Source organism: Lentinus tigrinus (assembly GCF_003813185.1).
Source record: "Lentinus tigrinus ALCF2SS1-7 unplaced genomic scaffold L226scaffold_20, whole genome shotgun sequence".
Classification (NCBI taxonomy): domain Eukaryota; kingdom Fungi; phylum Basidiomycota; class Agaricomycetes; order Polyporales; family Polyporaceae; genus Lentinus; species Lentinus tigrinus.
The window spans coordinates 333,032-353,065 of record NW_027137929.1 but is presented as its reverse complement, the minus strand read 5'-3'; the positions used below and the strand labels follow the sequence as shown (position 1 = coordinate 353,065).

The 20,034-nt window shown below is 55.3% G+C and overlaps 10 protein-coding genes across 10 annotated transcripts in view; 5 read left to right on the top strand and 5 right to left on the bottom strand.

Annotated features, from left to right (window-relative positions):
* Nucleotides 1–57: 57 nt before the first annotated feature.
* L226DRAFT_536822 (uncharacterized protein) lies at nt 58–1,486 on the bottom strand. Its single transcript, XM_067681197.1, has 3 exons — nt 1,443–1,486; nt 779–1,396; nt 58–719 (listed from the first exon to the last, which is right to left on the bottom strand). The coding sequence occupies exons 2-3, from the start codon at nt 1,073–1,075 to the stop codon at nt 327–329; spliced, it is 690 nt and encodes a 229-aa protein (XP_067533564.1). The 5' UTR covers nt 1,076–1,396; nt 1,443–1,486; the 3' UTR covers nt 58–326.
* A 380-nt stretch (nt 1,487–1,866) lies between these two features.
* On the bottom strand, nt 1,867–2,377 carry L226DRAFT_614538 (fungal hydrophobin; the record flags this gene model as incomplete). Its single annotated transcript, XM_067686661.1, has 3 exons — nt 2,197–2,377; nt 1,969–2,130; nt 1,867–1,911 (listed from the first exon to the last, which is right to left on the bottom strand). The coding sequence occupies exons 1-3, from the start codon at nt 2,305–2,307 to the stop codon at nt 1,870–1,872; spliced, it is 315 nt and encodes a 104-aa protein (XP_067533563.1). The 5' UTR covers nt 2,308–2,377.
* Nucleotides 2,378–2,846: 469 nt separating this feature from the next.
* L226DRAFT_489691 (uncharacterized protein) lies at nt 2,847–4,879 on the bottom strand. Its single transcript, XM_067677284.1, has 2 exons — nt 4,443–4,879; nt 2,847–4,362 (listed from the first exon to the last, which is right to left on the bottom strand). The coding sequence occupies exons 1-2, from the start codon at nt 4,680–4,682 to the stop codon at nt 2,947–2,949; spliced, it is 1,656 nt and encodes a 551-aa protein (XP_067533562.1). The 5' UTR covers nt 4,683–4,879; the 3' UTR covers nt 2,847–2,946.
* A 992-nt stretch (nt 4,880–5,871) lies between these two features.
* L226DRAFT_524419 (glycoside hydrolase) lies at nt 5,872–6,818 on the top strand (the record flags this gene model as incomplete). Its single annotated transcript, XM_067678888.1, has 3 exons — nt 5,872–5,992; nt 6,056–6,216; nt 6,279–6,818. The coding sequence occupies 3 exons, from the start codon at nt 5,872–5,874 to the stop codon at nt 6,816–6,818; spliced, it is 822 nt and encodes a 273-aa protein (XP_067533561.1).
* Nucleotides 6,819–7,294: 476 nt separating this feature from the next.
* On the top strand, nt 7,295–11,326 carry L226DRAFT_511289 (Zinc/iron permease). Its single transcript, XM_067678294.1, has 9 exons — nt 7,295–7,534; nt 7,593–7,791; nt 9,168–9,202; nt 9,253–10,166; nt 10,221–10,296; nt 10,352–10,444; nt 10,504–10,626; nt 10,693–10,879; nt 11,042–11,326. The coding sequence occupies exons 1-9, from the start codon at nt 7,405–7,407 to the stop codon at nt 11,052–11,054; spliced, it is 1,770 nt and encodes a 589-aa protein (XP_067533560.1). The 5' UTR covers nt 7,295–7,404; the 3' UTR covers nt 11,055–11,326.
* Nucleotides 11,327–11,909: 583 nt separating this feature from the next.
* Nucleotides 11,910–12,367, top strand: L226DRAFT_466177 (uncharacterized protein; the record flags this gene model as incomplete). The annotated part of the gene is made up of 3 exons (XM_067675963.1): nt 11,910–11,942; nt 12,006–12,200; nt 12,257–12,367. 3 exons carry the CDS (start codon nt 11,910–11,912, stop codon nt 12,365–12,367), a joined length of 339 nt encoding a protein of 112 aa, XP_067533559.1.
* A 532-nt stretch (nt 12,368–12,899) lies between these two features.
* On the top strand, nt 12,900–14,728 carry L226DRAFT_142577 (uncharacterized protein). Its single transcript, XM_067672366.1, has 5 exons — nt 12,900–13,025; nt 13,092–13,780; nt 13,835–13,899; nt 13,963–14,229; nt 14,299–14,728. Exons 2-5 carry the CDS (start codon nt 13,148–13,150, stop codon nt 14,426–14,428), a joined length of 1,095 nt encoding a protein of 364 aa, XP_067533558.1. The 5' UTR covers nt 12,900–13,025; nt 13,092–13,147; the 3' UTR covers nt 14,429–14,728.
* L226DRAFT_466285 (laminarinase) lies at nt 14,655–16,227 on the bottom strand (the record flags this gene model as incomplete). Its single annotated transcript, XM_067675967.1, has 10 exons — nt 14,655–14,728; nt 14,796–14,852; nt 14,911–14,998; nt 15,120–15,348; nt 15,409–15,442; nt 15,501–15,569; nt 15,638–15,684; nt 15,752–15,784; nt 15,850–16,014; nt 16,079–16,227. The coding sequence occupies 10 exons, from the start codon at nt 16,225–16,227 to the stop codon at nt 14,655–14,657; spliced, it is 945 nt and encodes a 314-aa protein (XP_067533557.1).
* A 1,413-nt stretch (nt 16,228–17,640) lies between these two features.
* On the top strand, nt 17,641–18,968 carry L226DRAFT_142501 (uncharacterized protein). The gene is made up of 6 exons (XM_067672365.1): nt 17,641–17,861; nt 17,920–17,969; nt 18,030–18,238; nt 18,301–18,495; nt 18,553–18,771; nt 18,829–18,968. The coding sequence occupies exons 1-5, from the start codon at nt 17,797–17,799 to the stop codon at nt 18,658–18,660; spliced, it is 627 nt and encodes a 208-aa protein (XP_067533556.1). The 5' UTR covers nt 17,641–17,796; the 3' UTR covers nt 18,661–18,771; nt 18,829–18,968.
* Nucleotides 18,969–19,436: 468 nt separating this feature from the next.
* L226DRAFT_524416 (uncharacterized protein) overlaps nt 19,437–20,034 on the bottom strand; it is a gene marked incomplete at both ends in the record, with an annotated part of 3,323 nt that continues 2,725 nt past the window's right edge. Inside the window, 2 exons of the mRNA XM_067678887.1 lie at nt 19,437–19,798; nt 19,853–19,988. Coding sequence (XP_067533555.1) covers nt 19,437–19,798; nt 19,853–19,988 — 498 coding nt within the window. The remainder of the gene's footprint in view (nt 19,799–19,852; nt 19,989–20,034) is intronic.

The following is a 20,034-nucleotide window of genomic DNA, read 5'->3' as shown; positions in this document are numbered from 1 at the left end:
AGCCCATGATAGTACTCATAGACAATGCCAATACATGTATTCAATGACGATGTATGATCGGCGTGCTCTCAGAAGACCGCCGGGTATGGACGTACTGGTAAGCAATGGTAGTACGAGCGCTACGTATGGTAGTGCATGTTCATACCGCCGCGGCGTGCTATCTGTTACCTGACCTCCCGCGATTTGCTGATGTTCCCAGGTTCGATGCGTATCACAATAATCTCACAACAAACAAAAGTTCGTCGCTGTGCAAGACCTTGACAACGACAACTACACATATCTCGACTTCACGACTGAGCAGTATTCTCTCGGAAGGGCCATAGACGTCAGGTCGCTTCTCGAGCTTGACCGTTGCCATCTCTCCAACTTGAGCCTGACAAGGATGACAGTGAGCAATCAACAACACCGAACTCCATGTCAGGTAATCTCTCTACCCTCCCATCGTTGTGTGTCCGTGCCTTGACATGAGAACAGGGCATGCGAATGAGGACCGTGACGCGAAGCGCATCCGGATGTGCGGCGACGGACTCGTGCAATGGATCCAGACGTTGCAGCTCCAACGAGCTCGCGCTGGCAGGTAGACCACTTTCGAGCCTGGAGCGGAATTCAGCTAGCCATCTGCGCTGACGTTCACCGCGCACAGGGAATGGAGATTCGTAGGTGACCAGAGCAGGGGTTTTGCTATGCCCTGGGGGATAAGTGAGCCGGCACGAAACTGGCTGCATGACGTCTGGAAGTCAGTGCTCTCAAGCTTTCAAGGACAGATCGGACGACACACCATGATCTTGGCCCAGTCCATCAAACGGACGTCGTCCACTCCATCGCTATCATTGCCTCCTCCCTTCGACGGATCCCGAAGTTCAGGCATCTCTCCGCCCGTATACACAGTGGCCATTGGCGGCCAGTCAGCGGTGTCGGCAAGCGTGTTTGTCTGCGCCGCTTCCGCCAAGAGGAGAGCATCTTCCCGCTGGTTGAGGGCATACCGCCAAAGGAGCGAGATGAGCGGAGTGAGGAGGAGGGGAATCCCGATTATGCAGAATATGGCCACGAGGAATGTCGGCAACCATCCATTCATCGCTGTGAAGAGAGACTGCGGAGTGGTGTGTGGTGTAAAGCGGTTATGTCGACAGCACTAAGAACAGAATAGAGAAAGCGTAGGAAGACATGGAAGAGGACATTAGAGTTCTCCGCAGGCGACGAGGGCGGTCTTGTCCCGGTGTCCGGATACTACGCACGCATCCCCGAAGCAGAAATGCAAATGCATACGGCTGGTTGTGCGCATCGAGAGTCCAGGTGGCATGGGAACTCCGATTCACAGCCCGGCGATCCTAGCCTGGTACAACCTCGAGCCCATGACATCTCCGGGGTTTTCGCGAGACCTAGACTCAGAGTCGTCCTGACAGAATATGTTTAGTATCATCACAGAAAGCTTCCATACTTACCTGAGTTGAGTGAGACACCTAGCATTGGAGAGCCTGTCCGTGTCTACGTCGGATTTTTGCAATAGCAATGTGCATTGAAAAGAAAGTGACATAACGTACGTCGAAGTTGTCCAACGTTGCGAAGCTCCCGGCGAGTAATTTAGGGCAGGTAGTACGGCGCTTAGCTTGCCATTTTCGACAAAGCCCAGGCTTCGGTCCGAGGCGCCTGGAGTCTCGCATCGCTGCCACATGGCAATTTGCATGTAATTTCTCCCTCTAAAAACCCGAAGCTCCTGACATCTCCAGAGTATCATGCATCCAAGAGGTTGAGGCGTTCCTCGGGTTCAGACTCCTCGCAGCAGGTGGAACGTGAAGCAATAGCGCATCGAAACTCATTCGGCATTAAGACATAGTCGTAAACTAGCTAAACCCCTCTAAAGTAACCGCTTCAGAGCTGAACTGGGATACAGCCGACCGAGAGAAGGCCGCCCTGGTATCAGAGTAGTGAGTCAAAGTCGAAAAGCCGCTAATCGGTCGAGGTACTCACAACGTTGTTGTTCTGGCAGCAGACCGCGTTGGCAGAACAGGCGCTGCCACCGCCGACACCGACAGCGGAGATAGGAGAGCACTGGGTACCGAGCTGGCCAGTGACACCCTGGACGGCAATGCCGACGGCGGACAGGAGCGCGGCGCCCGCCGCAGAGTTCGCCTGTAATACGAAGTTGTCAGCAAAACGTCGGGGAAACGACTTGGACGTGAATTTGAAGGGACGTACATCCTCGAGGTGCTGGCAGCACTGAACGGCGCCGGTGCTGCAGCTACCACCAGCGGCGACCGCAAGGACGGGGAGAGCGAGGAGGGCGGTAGCAGCGACACGGAAGAACATGACGAAGACTGTTGTTGAGTTGTGGGGTGGGTGAGAGTGTTCGAGAGATGTCTGCGTGTGCTGGAGACTGGAGCGACTGCGAACTGAGGTTACCCACCCCTCCCTCCAAGCCTTTTATCCTCGACTGCATGGTCCGTGCACCACCTCGCTAGCTGTTCGCCGCTGATTATACTTCACAGTTCACGCTTCATGCATCATGCCTCGCGCCAGCCTGGGGCTGCGCCCGCTGCCACAGTGCATTCATCGTCTTCACTGCATACAGTCGGCTGCGTTAGTGATCGAGCGCCGTCGGGGGCGCGTCACCCGCTTAGTGGGCGCATGGGATGCGTTCGCCGTCGGGACGCTCTGAAACAGGGAACTCGACACATAGGCAATTCAACCGTCAACGCGACGCGTTCGTGGCCTATGCAGCCGAGGACATAGCGGTCGCGTTTGAAAGAGGGTCTCCGATACGACTCGGACGTTATTTACGGTTCGCATAGTCGAGTCGGGGCTCGATTCGTATTCCCCGGGGCTCCAAAATGCGACTTGAGAGTCTTGGCGGTACAATTGAACGAGGTGCACCTCGTCTAAGCATTATGATTGAGTACAATGCCTTTCGTATACGTACGACTAACATCTGTATGCGCCATTGCAAATCTATGCCCGAGCAGCAACGTCGATCACCGCATCCTGGTCGGAAAGTCTCTGGCTGCGTATCGTCCTGATCTCCTGCTCAACCTCGGTCCAACCAGAGAGCTTCGCAAAGCGTCGAGCGTTGAACGACTCCAAGACGCTAAGCACAAGGTTGGGAAACAGATGGTCGAAGAACCTCGCCACCAGTGCAATCTCCAACTTGCCAGTGGACACGCCCTCCCTGTCGAAAGCCCCGGGGAACGTCATCTTCAAGTCGAGGTACATGAGCGGATGCGGCGGGTCCCGCGGGGCCAGGGGCACCTCGATGTGCTCGGGCAGCGTGAGCTTCGTCATCGCGAGCTGCCGCAGCTCCGGGCAGTGGTCGACAAAGTACTGGAGGGACGCGAGCGGAGGGAGGTTGCGTGGGCCGAAGGGCGAGTACGCGAGGGAGAGCCGCTGGATGCGCGGCCATGCGCGGGCGATCGCGGCGATGTCCGCGTCGCCGCAGGAGATGAGGGGGTTTGCGAGGCAGATCTCGACGTCGTCGAGCTCTGGGAGTTGGAGGAGCGGTTGGATGATGGTGGAGTAGGAGGTGAAGGCTGCTGGGTCGTTCCATACGACCTCGGAGGGATCCTTGATCACCGTCACGGACACCTTCCGGAGCGAGCGTGCAAAATTCGAAGATGCGATGAGGGGGAAGAGGTAGTGGTCCATCTGGGAGTATTGCCCTTCTTCGGACTTGAGCGTGAGCGAGTGGAGATGCGGTGCATCCAGGAAGCCCGACAGGACGCTGCATAGGTCCTTGGACGACCCTTGCAGGCGGAGGTCTTGCAGATTGGGGGTACAGACTGCTGGCCCATCATAAGAGAAGTCATAGATTCGCACGAAGACGACCTCGAGGTTCTCGAGCGACTCGAGCAGAGAGCGCACATGGTCGGCCTTCAGCAAAATTGCTTGGTTGAAGAGGTAGAGCTCGCGAAGGTGTGTTAAGGGAGTGATGAAAGGGACCACCGTCGGGCCCGGGCCTTCTCCGCCGGCGATCGAGAGCCTCGTAAGTGAAGGAGCAGATGCGGCCAGCCCAACGAGAACGGGATCGACATCGTGGTAATCCTGATATCGCTCGGGAGTAGCGAACGCGCCGCCGGTGGACTCTATCCCGAGACGGCTGATGATGAGCTGTAAGTCCCGGAGGGACTGCGAAGACAACAGCAGGACAGACGTGTCCGTGGGCACTGCGTGTCTCCAAGACAACCTGTACAGAGATGGGAGGAACGTCCGGCCTTGATTGTATTTCGTCAAGGCGTGGATGAACGCGAGCTCCCTCTTCCCGCAGCTTCCCTGTTCGACCTCGCGGACATGTGAGGCTCGATGCAGGAACCGCTTCCATCGCTCCGGCTCTCGTTCAACTACGACTTTCACGAAGTCTTCAGCATCAGTATACTGGGGTCAGTGGGTGACGCGTCAGTGCTGTGATTTCATAACAAGGGGCTGCACAGCCCCGAAGTGATTCGTATTCGTACCTCCCAGAACGCGGACGCCCTGCGAGCATCCGGAGAAAAGGATCTCCCGATTAACAGATTCCATAGGGGATGGAAGGACTTCAGTGCGCTCCATAAGACGTAGGATGCCGGTTCTTCCCACGCATGACATACGAGTGCACATGACGCGAGAGTGGTCTTTCTGCCCAAGTGGACATGTTCGAACAGGCACAACAGGAGGTCGTAGTTGTACAGCGTGGCATGCACGGGCGATTGGTTCATGGTGAGTGGCGATGCTGCTGGGGGTGGTTCGAACGGTTCCTGAGGATGACTGCCAGTGGGTAGTATCAGCTGAAAGTCTGGCCGGCAACACAAGTGCCGTGGCGAGTCAGCGATTTGGAAACTGGACTGAGAAGTGATCGAGAGAGGCGAAGATGTTTGCAGCGACGAAAGGCGACGGAATCACGTCGACCGCCACAAGCCACAGCGTCGGATTCCGAGTCAACGTTCGGCAAATCGGGGAATTATTGATGCGGAGTTAGAGTTTGCTGCGCCGGCGGCATGACTAATCAAGGGGATTGCGTGCTCCAGGACTGTGGTCCCCCATCCCAGCTGCGAACATAACCACCGTGCATGAGCCCAAGCCAGCTCAGCATACGCAAAGCGTCATACTAGAAGGGACTGATTGCTAGGTGAGCCAATGCTCAAGTAGTTTCGTCGCCACAACAACGCTCTAAGCAACTTCAAGCAGCATGCTCGTTCATGCTCAAACGCCTCACCTCCCGCGTGATCCTAGTGCTTTTACGGAAGATTCTTTTGCCAACTGCAAAAATGCCTCAGCTTGAGTCGGCCTCGGAAGACAAACGGGGAAGAAAGGTGATGGCGAAAAGCAAAGACGGTTAGGCAGGTGGCGGTGCGTCACGTGGCCGGCTGCTCTATTCGGAATCCCGTCAGTTCGAGCCCTCCTTGCTACCAACCATCGTCCTCGCGCCGAGTAGGGTGAGTTCTGTCCCGACAAATTCTTTTTCAAAAGAGCCGCCGTTTCATGTTTACACCCGTAAAACCCTTTTTTCTTCAGACGTTTCGAGGGTGACGAGGAGCGCGAGCGTGTTATCCGGCGGGCGGGATCCAAACCGCCGTCACCGACGACGCGCCCCGTACTCCCATATGTGGCCAGTCGGTGCCCTGGGGCGCCGCTACCCTCGAAAAATGCTCGTCGAGGAAGAAAAATGTGCTCAAGGCTGCGACGAGGAGTATAAAGCCTGCGACGCATCGACCGCAAGTCTTCGTAGTTGCTCGTCGACACACTTCCCCTCCTCGCTCACACTTCCCACCTCGCCGATTCGGCCCAGGCTTCCACACTCGTCAGCCTCACATCCCATATCCCGCTGAGACACTCCTCGTTGCTCTCTTCGTCTGCTGGCACAGTCCCTATCTATCTATCTATCTTCGACCCCCTAATCTTATCATCATGAACGCCATTCTCTTCGCGCTCCTCGCTATCACGCCTCTCGTTGCGGGCCACGGCTACCTCGCCTCGATCACCGTCGATGGCGCTACCTACGAGGGAAACACCCCGAGCAGCAACAGCGGTGAGTGTTCGACACCTGTCTCCCGTCTACGTGCATGCTCATGACGTCGCCCTTCCTTTCTAGTCTCGTCGGTCATCCGCATGATCGATGATATTGACCCCGTCAAGGGCGCCGACAATCAGTACCTCGCGTGTGGCCAGAACGCGCAGAAGGCTGCTAAGGTTGCCTCGGCTAACCCTGGCAGCAGCGTCTCGTTCAAGTGGGTCAACAGCGCCGGCGGCAACGTACGTCCCCTCTCCCCCTTTATCCCGTTTACGTATCTGACACGTCCGTCCTTGCCTTACAGTGGATCCACGAGGTCGGCCCGCTCATGACCTACATGGCCTCCTGCGGCTCCGGCGGCTGCACCTCCTTCGACCACAGCAACGCCGAGTGGTTCAAGATCGAGGAGTCCGGCCTCCGCTCGGACGGCACGTGGGCGATGGCAGACCTCGCTGCGGGCAAGTCCGCGACCATCACGCTCCCCTCGAACATCAAGTCTGGCGAATACCTCATCCGCCACGAGCTCCTCGCGCTGCACACCGCGCAGGCCCTCGGAGGTGCCGAGTTCTACCCCGCGTGCGCGCAGCTGAGCGTTGGGGGAAGCAAGACTGGCACGCCAGATGGGACCGTGTCGCTCCCCGGGGCGTACAGCGATACCGACCCTGGCATCCTCGTGGATGTGTACGACTTGTCGGGCAGCTACCAGTTCCCGGGCCCAGCGGTGTCGAACCTTGCTGGAAACACTGCGCGCGATGTTGTCGAGTCCGCTGCTGTCAACTCGACTGCGGCCCAGCTCCCTCGTCGTATGAGCCGCGTTATGCGCTCAGTCAACTTTGCGCAGTGAGCGGTTTCGGCGCGCTGTCGGGCTCTTTTTCTGTATTTGTTCATTGGGTTTTCGTGCATAGGCTAGACTCATACTAGTATTGATTACTGTACTATGCTACTCCATCTTATTGCTACCGTCCATACTATTACTAATAGCGCTACCAGTTGTATCCCTAGTTTTTGACCTCTCTTTCCGCTCTGCGGCCTGGTGCCGCACTCGGATGCATGCTTGTCACAACGTGTATAGCGATATTTGAATGAATGACTTGACTTAGCGGCAATCCCTTCGACAACTCAGTCTTCAAAGAAGCTTGTGACTGGGGAGGTTGTGTCGGTAATTTGCCAGTCGGGCGCTCGAGTTACTATAATCAGCGGTTTCGGAGTCCTCTTAGCTCTGCGGGCACTCTGATTGGCTGCGGACCCGAGAGACCCCGGGGACTGCTCGGCGACTGGTGCGGTCCCCCGCGTCTTTAGGTGATGCAAGTGCGCCATATACGCCATCCTCCTCCTCCTCCTCCTCCTTCCGCATTCTGCTTCCGCTCACCATCCTCCCTTCTTCTGCTCACGCCAAACTCTGGCTAGACGATACATACATCAAGAATTTAATGCCTCAGCTGGGACTCTATGCCGAAAATGTGCTCGGGAAGCTGCCTCAAGCCGTGCTCGCGGTCGACGACGACGAGACCATGGATCGGGTGCTGATCATGCTGCTCATCTTCACCGTCTCTCTCTTCGGTATGTCGCGCATGCAAATGTCTCCATTTCAACATATCTTCCTCACGCTGCCGACCAGCCGTCTCATTCCCCACCATAACGGCGATGTTTCGCTCCATCCGCGTACCGAGCATCCTCTTCTTCATCGGGAAGCACTTCGGCACAGGAGTCATACTCTCGACCGCATTCGTGCACTTGCTGCAAGACGCGTTCAAGGCCTTACAGGATCCGATAGTCAACGAGAGATGGAAGGTTGGGCATTGGGCCGGGATGATTGTGTGAGTACCCGTTGTCGTACAACCTCCCATGCGACAGTCTTGGCACGTTCACGACTTCTGTTCGTGGGGTACCTTGACTCCCTCCAAGACCCCAGAAACCAAGTTCGTGTCCATTATGACCCTTGGCTGGCCGTTGTGAGACTGCCATACAGCGTCCCTTCCAGGGAGGATCATTACTTTCAACCAATTCCTCGAGCTCGAAGACAAACGAGTTACGAGCTTGGTCAGTGCATGCTGCGTCAAGGGCTCATGGTCATCGATGGCGATGTCTGCCTCTGGTAGTCCCGAAACCAGGCGGTATAGGCGGTCTCTGCCTGGGTTACCCAATAATGGAGGCAGGTGGACAAGAACCGAGATAGAGACGCGCCTATACCGTCTGGGATTGCCAACCGCCCGCCCAAAGGCTTTCCCAAACTGGTTACGACTGGACTCACGAGCTACGCGCGAGGCTGCGCCGCCCACTGGCCAGTCGAAACCCATACAGTCCCTCTCGACTGCTATTGTGCGTGAACTCTCCTAACTGGAAGGTGTATGCGCGCGCCAGACGCGTCGTTGGACCCGACGGCGGGGCGCACTCCAGAGGCGATTCGGAGAGTCAAGTCGGTCGGCGTAGAGGCGTTGCTTCCGGAGGAGCCACCCACGTGCGTAAGTAACGTCGACGCTCGGTGATATACTCTCAATTACCCCACCCGCTACCACGAATTTCATCAGACCGCTGGGATCCGACTCTGCCTCCATTCTGTGCCATATCCCGTCCTTCTTTGGAAGGCCCTAACCGTCTGGTTTCGATGGCAGACAGTCGTTTTCAGGAACCGTAACACATGCACATGGTCCCTTATATGGATGAACTGAGGCAGTCGAGTATTCTGGAATTCGGACGGCTTCAGCTTGTCTCTGCCTGTATAACTCAAGCAGGGAGGCAGATCAGCGAGAATACAGGCAGAGATGAACTTATACCGTCATGTGGCCGGCGGGTCTTCTCTCTGATCCCCAAGCCTTCTCCAGGCTTGAAGGTTTTCCTACATGGTTACCACTGGATTTCTCCAGCTGCGTGAGGCATTGCGTCTCACTACACAGTTGGAGCGCATACAATCGAGCATCCTGCCCACGAGCTCTCTTTGTTGATGTCCGTCGGACCCGAGGCGCCTGAACCCTCGTCTATGAGCCAGACAGTTAGGGGTTGGTAGCGAGAGTCAAGATAGTCGCCGGCGGGGATTGTGTGACGGATTCGCAATACTCCACCCGCCACTATAGATCTCACCAGGATCCGACCTTGTGTGACCGTATGGATTCGCGAGTAGGAGTCGAGAGCTTCGTCGCCTGTTACCCGTCGCACACGAGCGGTACGACCCCTTACTGACCGTCTCTTCCTACAGCCTTTGCTCCCTGTTATCCATATTCCTTGTCGAATGTACGTCTCTCCCAGAATTATCATAGGTCAGTTGCCTGACGCTATCGCAGATGTATCGACTGCTTTTGTCGATCGCCTTCAATCCTACTCCTCCGCTCCGTCCACACCCACCGTCTCATCCGCATCATCCATGCATATGGCGTTTGATTCCTCAACCGAGATACGACCATCCGTTTTGGTCGAGAGTCCGAGCGGGACGCCAACCTGGTTAGAGGGTCTACCACGACAGCGCCACAGTGAGCGTCCTGCCGCCTTGTTCGATGAAAGCGGTCATCCATCCGGTGCACCTCTTCCTCTTGCGCCTCCTGAGCTGGCCGATGAGGCCTCTCAGCCACCGCAGCCCCCAAACGCGCTTGAAGCCTCTCCGCTCATCCCGCCCGCACCTCCATCTCAATACTATGGGTCCACCTCCCAGCGCTCCTCAAGCAGGCCACCAGCGCGCCCGAGCAACCATCTTGTGCATATATCTGCCCCTCCGGGGGATACATTCTTCTCTGGCGGCCACCATAGACACGAGTCGCGCAACGATCACGCAAAACATCATGCACGTGTCTCGCGGTGGGGCTGGTTCCCGTGGAGCGGATGGGGCAGCGAAGCGTCGAGCGTCACCGTTGCCGACCACGCCCATTCGCACTCTCATTCGCACTCACATGGGCATGCGCCTTCGCGCACGCATTCGCACAGCGATGCACCACTCCCGCCGCCGCGCCGCCCGCCTCCGACACCCGTGAAGAAGAATGGGGAGAACGGGCACGCACACAGCAGCCGCAGCCACCACCACGCGCACGCACACGTAGATATGGAGCGCTGGATGCACGGCATCGATGGGGAGGACCATGCGAATGGGCACGGTCATGAGTGCGGACACATGCACGATGTCAGCGTGGACGAAGAGTGCGCGACTGAGTGCGGAGACGCCGAGGAGACGAAGGTGGGCCGGAGAAGACAGGTCATTGGCATACTGGTGAGTACATTTGGCGTGTGTGCAAGTCATGTAGAGCTCATCGTCGCGTTCAAGGTGCTGCAATTGGGCATCATGATACACTCCCTTGTCATCGGACTGACGCTCTCGATTACGAGCGGGTCCGAGTTCAGTAAGTCGCTCTACTCTGTGATAGCTGTATACTCCGCTGACCCCGGAACGATCAGCTTCACTTGTCATCGCGATCTTCTTCCATCAGCTCTTCGAGGGCCTCTCGCTCGGGATCCGGATAGCAGGTCTGCCTACGCGTGACTCCGAACGTACGTCCATGTTCCCTGAGCCTTGCAGCGTGAGCGGCTAGCTTATCGGTTCTCTACAGACGGCTTCCACATCCTGCCGGGACGCACACTCAAGCCTCTTCTCGCCACCGCCTTCGCCATCACCACGCCCCTCGGGATCGGCATCGGGCTCGCCACATTGAGCGGGGTGAAGACCAAAGGACGTGCGTATCGTATCCCTCCTAGCCGCCTTGCATTCGACTGACCCACCCTCCTCGTTCGTTACACAGCGCACCTGATACTCGTGCAAGGCGTCATGTCCGCGATCTCGGCGGGGATGCTCATCTACGCGGCGTGCGTGGAAATGCTCGCGGGCGACTTTGTCATGGACGCGCACCTCTGGCGAAGCAGCGTTCACAGGCAGGCGCTTGCGCTTGGGAGCTTGTTTGCGGGCGTGCTGGCGATGGCTGCTATTGGGTGCGTGTTCTTTTTTTTGGGCTTCGTTCTCGTCGCTGACGGCTTTGTCATCTCTTTCTCTTGACGACGACGACGATGACACGCGCGTGACAGAATGTGAGTGTCGTTTTCGAGCTCGATCCTCGGTGGTTTCCTCACAACGGGATGCTGAAGATGACTTGGCAGTTTGGATTAATGACCTCGGAAGGTTCGATATGACACCGCACGCGATGCTTGACAACGGACACGGTGGATGATGGATGAAGGATATGACGATCGGCAGTGAATGCTTGGACGGCCGGATATTTGTATCATTTCTTGTAATGTACTGTATAACCCTCGACAACTCAACGTTCAACAACGGTGGAATAGATTGCAGCGCATATCACATCACCCACTGCCCTAGTCCTCTTCTCTGTTGATTGAGGCGAGTCTTACGCAGCGAAAGGGTTTTGTGGGTGGAGGAGCTAGCACTAGGGCATGGTGCACTGAATCATACTTACCACTGGCAGTAATACTCAGGTTATAGTAGTGGTTCCTGATCTCTTCTGGAGACGTATGGCTTTGAATATTCGTTGGTTAGGCTGGTCTACGACGCATAACGCGTAACGGCCTGCCCTAAACATCGAGCGCCCCTCTGACCCTGGCTGTCTCTCGGCGCCTCCGGACTCGGGCACCCAACCATCGTGGGTGGGGAAGGAGATGGAATCACGACTTGCGCGGTGTGTACAGCCAACACATACACGACTTTACTTGACGTAACTTACGCTGATTGCTCTGTGTACCGTCATCACAGTCTAGAAGAACATTTGCTGAAGGTGCAGGGCACCCACTTCAAGGAATCCGGTGGCGCGACGTCCAGCGAGCAAGTAAGCCCTCCGGCTTGGTATGAATTTGTTGGATTGCTTATTATTTGTTCCATGGCAGCTGACGCTTGGATCCCAGGGGCACATTATTTGACGACAATGCCCTACACAGGCAGCAAGTCACTGGCGGTCGATCGCGGCAAAGACAGGCCAGGATACCGCACTTTTTCTCTTGGAAGTGCAGAATGCCAGACCTACCTCTGGATGTCCTGATTGAGGTAAATCTCCCAATACAGTTGTGTGGTGTATTTGTGACGATGACGAGCTTCTGTCGTCCACAGATCGCCTCCCACATGCATCCGCTGGATCTGCTACACCTGTCGCGAGTCTCCAAGGCACTCCGCGCTACTCTTGCTTCCAAAGAATGTCGAGTGGTGTGGTTGAGGGCATTGCAGGCTATACCCGACCTCCCGCCATGTCCGGAAGATGTGAGCGAGCTTGCCTACGTTGCATTGATCTTCGGTCGCAATTGTTACGTGAGTCGTCTTCTTTTTCAGGTTGAGCTTGCAACACGCTTCTGATTATTCACCAGGCATGCGGTGCCGAAGGAGCATATGCAGTCGACTACGCGCTCAGAGTAAGATACTGCGCACCTTGCTATGACGAGAAGTGCGTTCCCCTTAGGATATTGTCCACCCTCTAGGCTCTCATAACCCTGTTCCAACTGTAGTGTAGTCGAAGGCGTCGATGTCCTCGGTGATCTTCCAGAAGCAGTTCGTGACGTTGCATTCATGCTCATTCCTGCCGAGAACACGTTCAGTACGTCCTGGTGGCCCGTCTATGTCAACTGCCTCCCTGATATCCCTTCAGAGTCTTACAAGATCCGGGATACCCTGGGGAGGATCAATCCCGCAACACACATTGCGCAGGACTTTTATCTCGCGCGAGACTTACACGCGTTACAAGCCTGGTGCTCGGATTTACCTTCTGTAGCCCACTTCGACGATTTCAGGGCATGGGCCTGCAAGCGTGTCGAAAACGTTGCAGCCAAGAAAGCGGTGAGTATTGATTCGTGGATATGCAAGGTAACATGAAGACGCTGATCAGCACGTGTTTAGCATGGCGTTATGTTGGATATCTGGGAGGATCTCGTCGCGCATCCGAGCTCGGCCCGTTCAAATTATAAGCTTAAACGCAGGGCTCGGTACGTGTGTCATGGTATTCCTCATAGTAATTGGTACTCAGGACCTCGGTCAGTATCTTGAGCTTGCTGCGGCAGAAGCGGCACTTAGACGCGTCATTTGGGGGACACGGTGACGACTCTGAGGACTACATTGATGTACGAGATCTCACACCCGCAGGTGCGTGTCCAGTCGGAGCTCCACATGAATGGACCGGACCGCTGACTCTCCCTGACTTCCACTCAGTTATCAACTGTGCCGTACCACCGAAGGATATTAGCCAATTGGAAGCAGAAGAGACGATGCGCTTCGACCGCGAAGAAGGCGTGGAAACGGTCAGGCTGCAGGCACGCTATGCTGAACTGGAAAACTGCTACGAGCGCTTCATGCGCGAGCATGGTCCGGTGGACGAAGCATACGATGAGCGTTGTTACCCAAACAGACACGACGGGGCGCTTCTCTTCCTCACACTGGCACACCGAGACAATGCGCGCATATCCATCGACTACGACACGTTCGCGTCGGACCTCGCTTTGCTGAGAGAGAAATTCTACGGCTACGAACTGAACATCCAGGCGGGGCTCTCTTCGCTGCTTCCTGATTTCTCCGGTTTCACGAGCATACTTCGGAAGCCGCACGCGATGTTCTCCTGCCCGAAGTGCGGGATGACCGCGCTCCCGTGGCCGGACATCAACGTCCACTGGTGCAAAGAACATTCGACCGAGTCCATCTGGGCCGTATCCCTGTTGCGCCGTCCGGTGGTCAAGTGGTGGCGGGGCGGGGAGGACGTCGCCAATCGGATTCTGGATGCAGCGGGCCTGAATCGAGAATGGCTGATATATTGGCTGAACGCGTTGATTGAGGAGGGGCGACTATATTGCAACTGTGGAGATCCGTCGTTTGGACCTGCCCATAGACAACCATGGGCTCAGCTGGTAAGTGTGTGGCTTCTGTGCATACGTTCGTATGCTGAACATTGTCATCTTCAGGTATTCCATGTCTACACCCACCTACGTATGAACGAGGATCGACATCGTGACCAGGCTGACGGCAGGTGAGATGAGCTCTCCTCAGTTGCGACTGGATGGCGTGTACTAATTCACATCAATGTCTTAAGCGATGAACATGTCTGGCGCAACGATCACGTCCTCAAGGACTGCATTAGATGTATACCCGAGTCAGATGGCAAAGTCGAGGCCCTCCAGATGCGTTACGTCTCCCCAGAACCTTCCGTCCTCGCCCGCGTGGATGCACATCTCGCCCAGTGCCCCAGCGGCTTCGTACCGGTATGTCGCCTCTGCAAGGAGATGACGCACAAGGACAAGGACCTGTGGATGGTCCTGCCTCCGCGCGCGAACGCAATCTCGTACCACATGACAGCCAAGTGAGTCGTTCGCGCTAGCCCCCATACGGCTCGCTGACAGGTTCGCATGAATGCTCACAGGCATGACAGGGCATTCAATGAGGATGATATCTTGTTCGAGAACCTCTGGTACCTTCCTCGGCATCAACGCCACATATTCCACTGGGGAGTATTTGCGCTTGAGGAGAAGATCTCGTGGGAAGAGACTCGATATGTCTAGGCGTAGATGGGGGGTGATACATGCCGTTCGTACTACTCGTACAATGCGATAGATACAGCTAGCGAATGAAGGGTACCACATACTGCGCAGGGGATCCTGAATCTGCGAAGAGAGGGACATAGAACGCTCCTGCCTGAGGGCGTGTGAGTTCTTGAACTGCAGTCGAGTTCGTGCTTCTTGAAGTAGGTCAGCCCTTCTGAGAGCTGTGGGCGTTTCTCGGAATTATTTACTGGTAGACCTTGAGCCACGCAACGTCGAAGTACGCGTTGGAGAACGCCGACGGGTTCGCGTTGACGTATGCTGGTACGCAGGACACGTCAGCATTCCTCGTTCGCGAACCTCCGTGTCATATGAACGTTTTACTCACAGACGCAGTCACCGGGGCAACCGTCAGCGCTAAATACGGCACCAGCCCAGTCTCCACCTGCAACGTGCTCTTGTCAGTATGCACATGCATATGGAGCGCAAAGTCAAATCCTTACAGAGCGTGAGGTTGATGATGATGCTGTGCGGTCCAAAGTGGGAGGCGAGGTCGCACGACGTGCTCGGGAAGAACGCGAAAGGAGTACCCTGTGACATACGCACAGAAGGTCAGCCCGCCATGTCCGGGGAATCCGCCATATAAGTATAGTCCGTGCGTCGATCCGCTGACGCTCTCGGAGTAGTTCAAATATAGAACATGAATGCTCACCCAGTTGTCGGTGTTGATGGAGGTGGCGCCGTTCAGCACGTCGCTCGGGATGTTGCCCGCGGTGCGCGACCAAAACCAAACCTTGATGAAATCGTTGGTGCGTTCCATGGCATAGAAGCCGCCCCCGGCACTGTTAAAGGCCGGGCCGTAGCTGTTCGTGGAGGGTGCCTGGACACCGCAGCCAGAGTTTCCCGTCGCAGCAGTGTCGCAATTGTTTCCGACGGAGGTTCTGCGGCAAAGGCGATGAGCGGACACGTGCGGACAGCAAGGCAAGAGTTCTAGTACATACCCAGTCTGCGAGCGACTAGCTGGCATCGTGCAATCTGACATTGGTGGCATCAGGTTGTGTCCGCGCTGGGCGGGACTGATCGTCCTACTTACCTGCGCTGGTGTGCAGTGTAGCTTGGTCCGGAGCGACGTCATTCACGCCCTCGAGGATGTCAATCTCGCCTGGAGCGGGGGCGAACGGTGTCAGTCATGGCACTTAGGCTCCTTGTCTGATCATACTCGGAACCGACCTTGGTTGGGCCAATCCGCACCGACTTCCCACACCGCGGGCCATGTACTGCGATATCGCAGTGGAGACCGTCAGACAAGACTGCGTATACGGCATATAACGAGATAGAACCCACGCGCATCCCTGAGGCATGTGGCGGAGGTTCCACCTAGAGAATGCATAGCTTGTCATGAGCAACTGAGTCCGAGAAAATGTTAGACCAAAATAACATACACCGAGACATGCGTCGTGTACTGCTTGTTGCTCTGGAGGCGCACCGAGTTACGGCCGGGACCACTTGCACTGAGGACGGTGGTATCGTCTGCGCGGATGACAAAGGTGTCGCCGGAGGCGTAGGTGAGGTTCTGGGCCAGCGCGGTTGCCTGATCAACGTAGTTCCTGGGAGAGCAGCGTCAGCGTCAATATGCCAGACCGACAATGAAGTGGACGACCGAGCACTCACACTCTGCCATGGGTAGGGTCGGCGATCGCCTGATGAGTAAATCCCGAGAGGAATCCCTGGCCGGAGAAGCTATCGGACTGAGAATACGACGCGCCCAATGTCGGGGTGGCGACGGCAGACAGGGCCAAGAGCACTAAGGACGTGAACATGGTAGAGGACTAGAGAGGGGGAAGAGGAGGGCGATAGTTAATCGAGCCGGGCTACAGACCTGACCGACGCAAACTAGTCTTATATATACGACACCGGGTAAGCGAAGACACGGAGAATTGCTGTGAATGTGCACATCGCGAACTCGGAGAGAAGCTGAGAGATCTCATCACGGGCTCTGTCGCGAGGTCAACGGGAGCATGGTACACAATCTCAGTGGGAGTACGCACTATGACCCGTTGCAGCCAACACATGCCCATGTACAAGTTGCTCCGGTCGCAATGTGACAATCCAATGGTCGATACTGCGTACGGGAAGTGTCGGCCGCAGAAACGCATGCTTTACATGCGGAATGTTGTGCATTGACTGACTGTCTAAAAGCAGGCTCTGCCTAATGTTTGCACCGGAGGACGGTACCCCATTTGCGAGTGCAGCATGGAAGCCAAAGGGAACGAGAACGGAAGTACGTCACCTGAGGCTGCTCGACATATACGAAAATAGCGCCTTCTTGCTGGTTCCACAGAGGCTACATAGCACGTTTCGGGGACAATCGTTGACTGATAACAGTACGGAAAAGGAGAATCATCAATAACAGACGTATAGTGGGTCGTCGCAGGGTGTTTCCCATTGCGTGCTCTGCGCGACGGTGAACGTTATGTGGGCCACGGAAAATCGAGGAAGGCACAACTCACCTGAGCATATAGTATCTGAGGAGCGCCGGCAACGCGAGCGAATGTTTCTGGAGGTGCTGCTGCAACCATACTGTGCAGGAGGATGCGATAGAAGTTACTGACGCGGTCCCGAGCTTACCTGGGTTTTCCCGACCCTGTGAGCAAGCAAGTCTGGCCACTTGAGAGACCTCGTGATACGAATCATCATGTGTGTTCCTGGTACCAGTGCGCCCGAGAAGACCGTCACCTATCGCGCCCGCGCGGTCTTTTGGAGTCTGCTTCACATGCGACGATCAACTGCACATGGAAGGCATGCATATCCGGGCTACGTTGAACGACGACGACTGTTCAAGCAATAAGGTCGTATGCCGTCAATCGGCCTGCCATACAGAGACTGGGGTCTGGTGCTGCTACGTCTCTGCCTTACTCTGTCAAACTTCGATCTCATCTGTTAGCTTACTAGCGACATTACACAAGGTTAGGACGCACCTGTGATCCTAACGACAACCCGAATCAATGGCACATTGTATCCTCAGCAGCATCTCCCTGGGTGTCCGATGAGATTTCGTGCGAGCCTATCTGTTAGTCGTCGAGTTCGAGATTGCGGATGAACGTCTGGAGTCTGCATTGTTCAAGTTGTCCATTGTTTCCGCAAAGAGCTGCAGAGTTCCCACGCTGGTAGCGCTGTAGATTGGACGCCACCCCGACCCATTCCTCCCCAACCACCACCTCTCTCCCTTCTGACGTTCTAACTCTGTACGTGCGGAGGTTTCTGTGTATACAATCCTGCGTCCGTAATATCTCAGACTTCCTCCCACACATCCAGCTCGTGGTACATCAAGCACTCGTAACCGTCGCAGACTCAACCACTTCCGCGTTTTCCGCTATAGTCGCGCCACTATGGATTGGGCTTTGAATTGGGCTCCTCCGCTAGACATAGAAAAGGTCAAAGGCAGAGTGAAACGGTAAGAATCTTTGCTTTTCGTCGACACCAAGCTCATATATCTTGAACCTTCGACCCAGTTATCTCGACTATCTCAATCAAGGTCTTCGAGATGAACAGGTCAAGCACAGTGAGCTGCAACATCGTCACCAAGCAGTGTTACTTGACACTAAATGCAGGGGATATATAGGTCTTTTGCCAGCTCGGTTCGGGCCTGTCCTCGGCGACCCCTGCGAATATGGTGACCAGTGTTTACGAGAGAAGAACACTGACTCCGAGGAATCCTCTGTTGTTAATGACTCTGACTCTGAGGAATCCTCTGTTGTTGATGACACTATCGACGCGGATCTCAACCGTCAGCTCAACTTACAAAGCTTACCTCTTGATTTATACTTCGAGGTCTGTATGATCCAGTCTTTACCGACAAGTTGTCTCTGACCCCAGGTTGCATTTTCGGCCAGCTTGCTCGCCATCTCCGACCCATCGACCTGCTGACCCTAGCACGTACATCAAAGGTCCTTCGCGCTTTTCTCCTCGCAAAAAGAAATCAACAAGTCTGGAGGATCACACTCTACGCAGTCCCCCTCCTACCGCCCTGTCCGGAAGATATGAGCGAGCCGCTATACAGTGCTCTACTGTTTGATAATCATTGCTGGGTATGTTGGAATTGAACGTCACTTACATGTCCGGGTGCTTCACTTATACATAACCAGGTGTGCGGAGATGACGAAGCTCACTCAGTCGACTATTTCCTGCGGTTGAGATTATGTAGCTGGTGCTTTGACGAGGAGTATATCCATTACCGAGTCATCAGTTCGTAAATACCCTGGCTGACGACTTACAAAGAGTGGCTCCAAGCAGAAAGCTCCATGACATACCCGACGCTGTACGTGACGTGGTCACTATGTCTCTTCCTTGCCATATGCAGAAAAGTGAGTTGTCGTTCAAGTTCACGAAGAAACCTAAAGTTAACTCTCATGTCAACGCAGGAACGTTCTATCCGCATGACAAAACTGATGTCAGCCCGCTTTCGCACACATTTGAAGACTACTTCTCCATGCCGGAGCTTCACCTGATGCTTGAGAGGCTGTCAAGTCCCGAGATGCCTCCGGAACAACTTGAAGCATACCTGGTCGAACGAGCGACATATGTTTACCAGAGACACGTGGTATGTTCTCATTATTCCCTTCATTCGCTCTCTAAGTAGATCCGGAAGCTGACCAATGACCTACAGGGCGCCGTCGATCTGTACAGATGGGAGATGCTAATCCGGTGGTTTGGTACGGGTGGATACCAGCTAGATCATGCAAGGGATTATACTTGGTCAGTAACATTCCGAAACAATACATATTAGTCTTTGCAGAGGTTGACAAAGCCACGTTTCTTGTAGGTCACCGATCCGCAACGAGGACGGCTCCATCTGCAAAAACCTCCCTGGCCAATTAACGCTAAAGTAGACTAATTTGCGGGTAATTGTATATTCACTGCCAGAATATTGCCTATTTGCGATACAATGTCAGTATGCATGAGAGGTGGCTTGTGTATTGTTGCTAATCAGATATTCAAAGAGACCATGAATGGAAGCCATACATCATCATTAGAAGAACGTCATGTACATGTGCATATCACTGTACCGGTTGACCCAAAAATCCTCACAAGAGTCGAGGACCGTGCTGCTCGTCCAGTCACGGGGTATGATGCCGTCTCGACGATTGACTGCAGGGAAGAGATGGCAACTGCGACGGATGTTCTTGACCTCAACAACACTCGCAACAAGTGACCGCTGTCGGTCCCGCTCACGAGAGACCTTGTAGAGGCCATGAATGGGATCGGGCTGCGTGAACTGAGTGAACCACTCCACATATGCGAGGGGACCAGGGTCGATGACATCGGGAATCAGCTGCTTGCGAGCAGTGTCGGAGAGGCTGAACACGAGACGGAGCCTCCCGACATGGTATCCTGAGTGATGTCAGCATGAAAGCATGTTAGATCGACAATGGCTGATCTGCACACCTTGGACACCTGATGGTCCACCTGTGCCATCGCTTACAAGCACGGTATCGAACCGTCCAGGGACAGGACGGCCTTGACGGTCGTGATGAGCCGGTCGAGCATGGGCTGCATCGTCGGTTGCTTCCATGATGCCCAGCTGTTGCGCATCTTCAAGCACGAACTTGATCTTGTGGTATGCGAGC